This window comes from Dipodomys spectabilis, unplaced genomic scaffold (genome assembly GCF_019054845.1).
Source record: "Dipodomys spectabilis isolate Male_0828 unplaced genomic scaffold, ASM1905484v1 ptg000207l, whole genome shotgun sequence".
NCBI lineage: Eukaryota > Metazoa > Chordata > Mammalia > Rodentia > Heteromyidae > Dipodomys > Dipodomys spectabilis.
In genome coordinates this window covers 14,227,244-14,237,557 of record NW_024870884.1, presented here as the reverse complement: position 1 = coordinate 14,237,557, position 10,314 = coordinate 14,227,244, and the positions used below count along the sequence as shown (strand labels likewise).

The following is a 10,314-nucleotide window of genomic DNA, read 5'->3' as shown; positions in this document are numbered from 1 at the left end:
CATTTAAGACTCTGGGTTCACAATTATTCTTGGCCCATAAATTCCTTCTGGGGCCCATGTAATCCTATAAGGGCCTGGCTGTGGGGGGCAGGAGGACTCACTCTTCACATGGGGTCTTTGTGTTGTGGCCTCTCCTACCCCACCCCAGAAGACAAGCCTACAACACTGAAAGAAGACTCGGGGTTTTGCCTTTTGTTTTTTAGTTCTTTGATTTTTGCTTTTGTGCCTGTCCTGGGGCTTGAACTCAGGGTCTGGGCATTGTCCCTGAGCTTCTTTTGTTCAAGGCTAGTGCTCTACCCCTTGAGCCACAGCTCCACTTCCAGCTTTTGGGTGATTAATTGGAGATAAGTATCTCAAGGAATTTTCTGCCTGGGCTGGCTTCGAACTTGGATCATCAGATCTCAGCCTCCTCAGTCTCTGGACTGACAGGCTTGAACCACCAGGTTTCCCGGCTGGAATAGTTCCCATGTCCAAGCTGGGCATCCTCTGCACAGGTACTGTCACCTCGGTCAGAGTGCAAGGCCTCAGTTGATAGAACTATGGCAGAGCTGTCATTTATAGAAGCAGACTCCCCTAGGGACACTCCTGTGACTGTCACCTCTCATGGGTTCACTGTGAAGACAGTGATACCATGTGACCCCATGTGACCCTGTATGACCCCATGTGTGGTGAGGAAGAGGCTGGCCAGGGACCTGGCATGGTACTTGGCCTGGCATCTCTGCCTGGCTGTCTCAGAGGCCACCACTTCTCCATGGGACAGAGAGCCCTTAGCCTAGCCTTATACCTCAAGGAGGATGGCACATGGGGCCCCTGACTCAAAGTAGATACTAAGCAGAGTGACCCCAAGGCTAATGCTGGTGTCAGATGTGTGGCCCGGGTGGGTCTGTGGCTACTCTGCAGCCATGCATCATGAAAGGGACACAGCCATCAGGACCCATGGTAGTAGCAGTGTCCCTACCCCCTCCCCCCTCCACCCCCCACCCCCCGCCCAAGGTGATCTCGTCACCTCACAAAGGCCATCTTTGGATCTCAATATGTGTGGGGCTATGTTAGGGTGTCTCCTGGGAAAAAAGTCCCAGTTGGGCAAGGAGGGAATACCTCATGTCCAGTAGCCCGATGTCATCAGCTGCCTGTGTCAGGGAGCAGCCAGGGACCGGTCCCAAGGCCCTCGGGGACTGGCGCAGCCCTGGAGGTGCCCAGTCCAAAGATGGCATGGTCAAGTGCCACCCCAGCGTGGGCAGCTCCTACCATGGCCCATGGGTGGGCCTAACGGGGGACTGGCCTGGCCCAGCCCTGCCTCCCCACTGCCCCCCCAGGGATCCCTGTAGGCTGTCCCAGTGTGATACTCTAAATCAGAGGTCCTGGCTCCACCCCTCCATCCTCAAACCCCCTACTGACATTTCCAGATGCTTCTAGATCCTTCCACATGGATGTCATTCCCCCACCGTTGGACTCTGCCCAGGCTACCTTTTGCCCATCAGTCTGTACTCTCCTCTGCATGGTTGGCCCTTTCTTCCAGGATGGCTTCCCTGTTGAGCTGTCTGTGCAGTTTCCCTGGAGAGACACCTCACATTTGGACCCAAAATATCTTCTTGCTTGCTTCACCTTCATCAAATAGACACCTGCTTATTTTCCACACATACCCCCCCCCCCGCCCCTACACACCTGCAGCACACACGCAGCTCCTGCCAGACACCGGCAGAGCAGCTGTGAGGAAAGCGGAGTCCCTGGGAACCCACTGAACAAAAGAGAATTAGGCCAGGCCTCAGAGTTAACCTGGAGTTTTTAATCACTTTTAACTATTCACACACACACACACACACACACACACACACACACAGCCCCCCCCCCCCTTTTTTTTAATTAGCTGAGCACCAGTGGCTTCTTCCTGCAATCCTAGCTACTAAGGAAGCCAAGATCTGAGGATTGCAGTTCAAAGCCAGCTCAGGCAGGAAAGTCTGTGAGACCCTTTTTATTTTTGGTCTGTCATGGGGCTTGAACTCAGGGCCTGGATACTGTCCCAGAGCAATTCTGCTCAAGGCTGTGCTCTACCACTTTGAGCCATAGCACCACTTCTAGTTTTCTGGTGGTTTATTAGAGATAAGAGTCTCACAAATTTTCCTGCCTGGGCTGGCCTCGAATTTCAGTCCTTAGATCTCAGCCTCCTGAGTAGCAAGGATATCAGGCATCGGTCCTCAACACCCAGCTTGGGATTTTAATGGTGATTTGGTCTGCCTCCACAGCCCCTCTAGGCCTCTACTTCTCCAGAGATGCTTACTGGGAAAGGCTGTACCTGGACCAGCCGGCCGGCACACCCCTGCTCTACGTCCAAGCCCTTCGAGACACGCCAGATGAGGTGCCCAGCTACCACCTGGGCCAGCATCTCTACGGGGCCTACCGCACACGGCTGCATGAGAATGACTGGATTCGGATCCAGGAGGACACGGGCCTTCTGTATCTCAACCAGAGCCTGGACCACAGCACTTGGGAGAAACTCAGCATTCGAAGTAAGCGGCTGGCCACAACCACCATCTACCCCCTGCCCCCACACCAGCCCCCACCTGTGGCCTCGAGGCCTGGCAGGCACCAGAGTCAGAGGCCATCTGGTTACCTCTGTGTCCAACCTTAGGAAGGGAGCCAGGAATTTGGGGGTGCTGGCAGCTCTGGAGCCAGCTGGAGCTGTTGTGAGTTGGAGATGTAATAGCTTGGGTGGCCAGCTGCACGTGGCTGGGATTAGAGGCGGAGTCAAAGCTGAGCTCGCCTTGTCCTTGACACAGCGTCCCCTGGCGCTCAGCCCCTGCGCATGGGCAAGAAGCAGGCATGTGCCCCATATAGCCCAGCGTGGGGCATGACTACCGGATGTGCCTGTCTAGTACATCCAGGGTTCTGAGGTGCAGAGGGGCCCCAGGGTGGCTCCCAGGCAATGCAGTTTAAGCGATGTTAGCTCCTCTGAGTCTTGCTTCCATCATGCCTTAGTTACCACTGTCTTTCTCCTGGGTCCCCACTGGGGAGCTGAGGAATGAGGTCCCTGAGTAGGGGGAGGGGAGGCAGGGTAGAATTTGTTGTAGGCCTGCCTTCCCTTGGGAGCCCAAAGGCATCCCTTTTGGCTCTTTCTTTCTAAGAAATGGAGGGACAAAGGGTGAACAAACCCAGCAGTGGTGCTCTCTAGACACTATGTGGAAAAATGAACTATAAAACTTGTGTGTGGGCGGGGGGGCGCTGGGAAGGTGGCTCAGTGGTAGAGCGCTTGCCTTGTATGCCTGAGGCCCTGGGTTCAATTCCTCAGCACCACATAAGCAAAAAGAAAAAAGCTGGAAGTGGTGTTGTGGCTCAAGAGGTAGAGTGCTAGCCTTGAGCTGAAGAGCTGAGGGACAGCGCCCAGACCCAGAGTTCAGGCCTCACGACAGGACCCCCCCCCAAAAAAAAAAAAACTTGTGGGCGGGGATGGGAGGGAGAAAAACTGGGAGAGAGTGAGGGAAAGAGTAACATTGTCCAAAAGGAAATGTACTCTTTACCTGACTTATGGAAACTCTCTGTATATCCCCTTTATAATAACAATAAAATTCTTTTTTTGGGGGGGGTCCGGTTGTGGGGCCTGAATTCTGGGTCTGGGCGCTGTCCCTCAGCTCTTCAGCTCAAGGCTAGCACTCTACCACTTGAGCCACAGTGCTACTTCCGGCTTTTTTCTTATGTGGTGCTGAGGAATCGAACCCAGGCCCTCAGGCATGCAAGGCAAGCGCTCTACCACTGAGCCACCTTCCCAGCCCTAAATTCATTTTTTTAAAAGAAAGAAGCTATGCAGTGATTTGAACAGGGAAAGCTTGGAGAGAAAAAAAAAAAAGACTAATGGTGAAGCCAGACACCGGTGGCTTACACCTGTAATCCTCAGGGGGCTGAGATCGTGGTTTGAAGTCAGCCCAGGCAGGAAAGCTTGTGAAACTGTTCTCCAAAAAAAAGGCTGCAAGTGGAGCTGTGGCTCAAGTTGGTAGAGTATTAGTCTTGATGAAAAAAGGCTTGGGACAGCAATCTGGTCCCTGAGTTCAAGCCCCAGGACTGGTACAAAACAAAACACTCAAAAACCAGAAAACTTCCTAATGGCAGCAAAGGTCACCATGCGCAGCAGTAGGCCAATGAGCAAGAAGCCAGGAGGCCCTGAGGGGCCAGGGAGAGCCCCAGGCCGGGCCCTTTCTGAAGTAAAACAGTGTTTACTCCCGAGGTAGAACTTGCTAAACAGTCCTTCCCTTAGATGCTTAGGGAAGGCAGTCCATGTCCAGTTCATCTGGGAAAGCTGCTGGGTGGGCACAGAGCAGGCTGTGAACCCACCGGAGAAGCTGGCCACCCGCAGGACGGGAGAGGGACTCTCTGGGCGTACTGCTCAAGCTCCTCACTGATGGGGGGAGGGGGGGGATTTGAGCTGACCTGGCTGGTGAGAGGTATGCAGAGGTAGCAGGGTGAGCTGGAAGGATCAGAGTAACCCCCCGGAGTGTCACTCCGCCTCCTCAGGCCCTGGCAGGTGTGGCTGCCACCGCCAGGGGTCTGCCTTGTTCTCTCTCCTCCTCCTCTGCAGATGGCGGCTTCCCTCTGCTCACAGTCTTCCTCCAGATCTTTCTGTCATCCCTGCCCGTGCGGGAGAGTGAGTGCCAGTGGCCCACCTGTGCCCGCGTGTACTTCTCCTTCATCAATGCCTCCTTCCCGCCTTGTAGTTCCCTCACAGCCCGGGAGCTCTGCTTCCCAGAGACAGGCCTCTCCTTCCGCATCCGGGAGAACAGGCCTTCTGGAACCTTCCACCAGTTCCGCCTGCTGCCTGTCCAGTTCCTCTGCCCCAACATCAGTGTGGCTTACAGGCTCCTGGAAGGTGAGTGTTGGCCTTTGTCTACCTGCTGTGTGCCCAGCACAGCACTGTGAACCAGCCTTTAAGTGGGAGCCATCTGCTTTATTTTTCACTACTGTGTAATATTCCACACGTCTCTCTGGGGGGACTGTCACGGGCCAAGTATGGTTCCAGGAACTAAGAATGCAAATGTGAACAGACAGGCTGGTACCTCACCTGCCTTGACTTCCATTCTTTTGGGGAATGGAGCTCACTAATGTGTCAAGGAAATCAAGTAGCTTCTAGAAGGAGTGAAGTGGGACAAAAAAATCCAGGAGGATGGGATTCTGGGGAGTGGTGGAGACTGCTGTCTTTGCTTGAATGGTCAGGGCAGGTGGCACTAAACCAAGGTGAATTGGGTCCAGGTGGGCATACGTAACCCCTTGGAGGGTACTAATGTAGGACCCCGTGTGACTAGACAGCAGTGAACTCTACCAGGTAGGCCTGGGATCAGAAATATAGACTGAAAACAGGGATATCGGCAGAAGCTTCCAGAAAGCAATGAGTGGGCTGAGGTGCGACTAGAGGCACAAGGGGCAGGAAGCTCCAGGCACTCTGACCAGTGACCAGCCTAGAACCCGAGGCTCAGTGAAGTCCTTAAGGCTGCAGGACAGCTAGCAAACACACGTGATGATGCATTCACGATCTAATGCCGAACAGCGGCCATCATGGCGCTCTCCTCCCCCAGGGCCGGGTGCATGGCGCTGAGCCGGCATCCGGGCAAGGCATGCATGGGGGGGGCTGCCCCTCAGCTAACCAAATTTCTGTTTTAAATCATTGTTTTTGTGTGTCAGTACTGGGACTTGAACTCAGGACCTGAGTTTATCCCTTTGCTTTTTTTTTTGCTCAAGGCTGGTGCTCTACCACATGAACCACAGCTTTTCTGGTACTTAATTGGAGATCAAAGTCTCGAAAACTTTTCCTGTCTGCACTGGCTTTGAACTGTGATCCTCCTATCTCAGCCTACTAATTTAGCTAGGATTATAGGCATAAGCCACAGCACTTGGCTGAACCATGCCTTTGTCACGTTTCTAAAATGAGCAAATCTTATTGCTGTAATTTAAAATTTTGCTGCTATTGTTATTACTGTTGTTGTTGTTGCTATTATTATTATTATTATAGCTAACCAGTGTCCGCAGCTGTAGATTCTCTGTGCCCTTCAGCCTTAGCTGAACTGAGTCACTACTGTGCACAACCCCCCTCAGCTCCCCATGGAGGTTGGAGGGTGGAAATGGAGAGGGGAAATGTCAGAGGGGAAGAAGATGGACTCGGGTCTTCTAGCTGCCTCCTGGTCATGAGTAGGAGCTACAGCCACAAAAAAGCAAGAGGCAAATAAGCTGCAAATCTGGCTTGGAGCAGAGTACTAGTGCTCACACCTTTGTATAATCCTAGCTACTCAGGAGGCTGAGATCTGAGGATGGTGATTCAAAGTCAGCATGGGAAGGAAAGTCCAAGAGACTCTTATCTCCAACTAACCAGCACAAAAAGAAAGAAGGAAGGAAGAAGGAAAGAGAGAAAGAAAGAAAGGAAGGAAGGAAGGAAGGAAAGAAGGAAGGAGAAAGAAAGAAAGAAAGAAAGAAAGAAAGAAAGAAAGAAAAGAGAGAAAGAAAGAAAGAAAGAAAGAGAGAGAAGAAACAGAAGTAGAGGTATGGATCAAGTGGTAGAGCTCCAGCCTTGAGTGAAAAAGCCAAGCAAGAGCCTAAGGCCATGAGTTCAAGTCCAAGTACCAGCACACACACATACACACACACACACACACACACACACACACACACATACACACACACACACACACACACACACACACACACACACACACACACACACACACACACACCCTGGCTTGAGCCAAGTGCTGATGGTTCATGCCTGTAATCCTAGCTACTCAAAAGGCTGAGATCTGACAGTTGAGGTACAAAGCCAGCCTGCGCAGGAAAGTCTGTGAGACTCTTATCTCCAAGGAACTATCAGAAAACAAGTGGAGCTGTGGCTCACATGGTAGAGCACTAGCCTTGAACAAAAAGAGCTCAGAGACAGCACCCAGGCCCTCAGTTCAAGTCTCATGACTGAGAAAAAAACACTAACAAAACCTAGCTTGGTGAGTCCCTTCTTCCCTTTCCCATGGAAGCGAGGATGGGCCCCCCGAGGAAGGCAGCTTAGCTTGTCTCCATGTCACATGCGGGGTCCCCTCTGCTCCATGGCAGGTGAGAACCTGCCCTTCCAGTGCACGCCGGACAGCATGGAAGTGAGCACCCGCTGGAGCCTAGACCGAGAGCAGCAGGAGAAGTATGAGCTGGTGGCCGAGTGCATGGTGTACACGGGGTCTCGTGAGGAGAAGGTCATGGCACCCTTCCCTGTGACGGTTTACGATGAGGATGACTCACCACCCACCTTCCCTGCGGGTGTGGATGCTGCCAGTGCCGTGGTTGAGTTCAAGCGGAAAGAGGTGCTTGCTTGTCTTGTCTGCCTGTCTTGTCTGTGTATGTGTCTGTTGGTCCCAGGGCTCGAACTCAGGGCATGAGTGCTCTCCTGGAGCTTCTCCACTCATGGCTTGTGCTCTACCACACAAGCCACAACTCCACATCCAGCTCATTGGAGATAAGAGTCTCATGGACTTTTCTTCCCAGGTTGGCTTTGAATTGAGATCCCCAGATCTCAGCCTCCCGAGTAGCAGAGATTACAGGCGTGACCACCAGCGTGCACGGCTCTGCCTGTGCTTTACTCCTTGGTCTGTTCGAGCCTGTGGCTGGGCACTGATGGATTTATTTGCATTGTGTAGTCGGTCAGGCATCCACCTGCCAGTAGCCAGCAGCCCTCAGTGCCCCGCCTGAGGCCTCAGCGATCGTGGCAGGGCATAGAACCTTTGCTCACCTGTGCTGTTGCAGGCCTGTGAAGCAGGACACTTGGCTGGAGTGTCATCTACCAGGAGGGCATCCCATTTCTGCAGACAGCCAGGCTTTCACTGGAAGGCCTTTGGGGCTCACAAAGAGAAGGGGGGCTTGGAGAGAGACCCAAAGAACAAGGTATCTGTGCAGCTGAAGTACAACCGCCACCTGCTGGCCGTCAGGCCATACTGCAGGCTCCCTTGCCAGTGGGCACCACGGGAATGGGGAGCAGGGGGAACAGCCTGCTTCTCTGGGTGTTCTAGATGCGGGTTTGCTAGAGGTTGGAGCGTGGGGGCTGGAGGAAATCACATCTGAGGGAAATGAGAATCTGTGTGGGGAGCCATCAGGGAGCAAGGTCTCTTTTGGCTTTGCTCAAAAGTTCTTTTTGGCCAGATGCTGGTGGCTCACACCTGTAAATCCTGGCTACTCAGGAGGCTGAGATCTGAGAATCGCAGTTCAAAGCCAGCCTGGGCAGGAAAGTCCGTGAGACTCTGATCTCCAATAAACCACCAGAAAACAGGAAGTGGTGCTGTGGCTCAAGTGGCAAGGCGTTTGCCTTGAATAGAAGAGCTGAGGGACAGTGCCCAGGCCCAGAGTTCCAGCCCCATGACTGACCAAAAAAAAAAACAAAAACAAAAGTAGAGCTGTTGAGGTCAAGAGGTAGAGCGCCAGCCTTGAGGTCATGTTGCACCTCTCCACCCCCAACCACGTGTCTGCCCTGACCTGCATCCTTTTGTCCCACAGGGCACTGTGCTAGCAACTCTGCGTGTGTTCGACGCCGATGTGGTGCCTGCATCTGGGGAGCTGGTGAGGCGGTACACAAGCCTTCTTCTCACCGGGGATCCCTGGGCCCAGCAGACCTTCCGTGTGGAGCACTCACCCAATGAAACCTTGGCCCAAACCAACAACAGCTTTGTGAGGGCAACTCTACACGACTATAGTAAGGAGCTGGTACTATCTTCCTAGGGTTTCCTGTGTGCTCACCCAAAGCCTTTACGTGCTACACACCCACACACACATGCACACCCAGGTACATATGCACATGTGCGCACGCACGCGCACACACACTCCTGGGATGGGGACCTGTGTAGCTGCCAAGTGGTAGAGTGCTAGTCTTGAGCACACAGGTAAGGGAGAGTGCCTAGGCCCTCAGTTTAAACCCCAGTACTGACACAAATAAGAAAAGCATACATGTCGGTTCTGTCTTGCATCAAATAATTTTTCAGGTCTTATGGCCTAGAGGCTAGAAGTGTGTGCTCTACAAGAATCATGAAGCCGAGCACCAGTGGCTCTTGGCTACTCAGGAGGCTGAGATCTGAGGATCATGGTTCAAAGCCAGCCCAGGCAAGGAAGTCTGGGAGACTCTTATCTCCACTTAACCACCAGAAAACCAGAAGTGGCGCTTTGGCTCAAGTGGTAGAGCGCTAGCCTTGAGCTGAAGAGCTGAAGGACAGCGCTCAGACCCAGAGTTCAAGCCCCATGACTGACAAAAAAAAAATCATGACACCAAACATACCATTTATGTAAATACACACACACACACACACACACACACACACACACACACACACACACACACACACACATGCACACAGAGTGGCTGCCTCAGCTGAGAGATAACTGGAATGCAACTCAGATTCTTCATTCTTACAGTGGGCTGTGAGACCTGTTAACGTAGGCACGTGTGTGTCTGGGGGGTTTTATGTCTGGAGGAGGTGTGCAGAGCTGTGGCCGGGGGGAGGGGCCAATCGTGGACCACAGGGACTCGGTTATCATCTTGCCGCCCTGCCCCCACAGAGCTAGTTCTCAACCGGACCCTCCCCATCTCAGAGAGCCGAGTCCTGCAATTGGCTGTGCTGGTCAATGACTCTGACTTCCAGGGCCCCGGCTCAGGAGTCGTCATCCTCCACTTCAATGTCTCTGTGCTACCCGTCAGCCTGCACCTGCCCAGCTCCTACTCCTTTTCCATGAGCAGAAGGGCTCATCGTTATGCTCAGGTGAGCCTGGGGTGCACTGAATGCTGGGGGCTGGGGGACCCCAATGGTGGACCACTCCATTTGGCAGATTGCAGGCAGAGCTCGGGGGAGGGTTGCGAGCTGGTGCCCCTGCATTACCCCACATGCAGCGTACCCCAAGTATAGCCATGGACACAGGGACAGGGAGGCAGTAAAGGTGTGTCACCCCTATGAACTTGGGGTCCCTTTTCCTTGATAGAGTGACCAGGCCCTCTGAGCTCCTTTGGCCTTCCCCATTGGTGTCTTTACAATTTTTTTTTTTTTTTACTAATATAAGAACAATGTAGGGCTGGGTACCAGTGGCTCACACCTGTAATCCTAGCTCCTCACAGGGACAGATCTGAGGACCACTGTTCAAAGCCAGCCCAGGCAGGAAAGTCCATGAGACTCATAGCTCCACCAAAAGCCAGAAGTAAAGCTGTGGCTCGAAGCGGTAGAGCATTAGCCTTGAGCAGAAGAGCTCAGGGACAGTGCTCAAACCCTGAGTTCAAGCCCCATGATCAATAAAACAAAATAAAACAAAACACTGGATGAATCAATACAT

The 10,314-nt window shown here is 53.0% G+C and overlaps 1 protein-coding gene across 1 annotated transcript in view; it reads left to right on the top strand.

The window, feature by feature from the left end:
- The first annotated feature begins 1,116 nt into the window (after nucleotides 1–1,116).
- The window catches only part of Ret (ret proto-oncogene), a 34,751-nt gene continuing 25,553 nt past the window's right edge, over nucleotides 1,117–10,314 (top strand). The window contains exons 1-6 of the mRNA XM_042696312.1: nucleotides 1,117–1,324; nucleotides 2,244–2,507; nucleotides 4,568–4,855; nucleotides 7,075–7,316; nucleotides 8,500–8,695; nucleotides 9,553–9,752. Coding sequence (XP_042552246.1) covers nucleotides 1,117–1,324; nucleotides 2,244–2,507; nucleotides 4,568–4,855; nucleotides 7,075–7,316; nucleotides 8,500–8,695; nucleotides 9,553–9,752 — 1,398 coding nt within the window. The remainder of the gene's footprint in view (nucleotides 1,325–2,243; nucleotides 2,508–4,567; nucleotides 4,856–7,074; nucleotides 7,317–8,499; nucleotides 8,696–9,552; nucleotides 9,753–10,314) is intronic.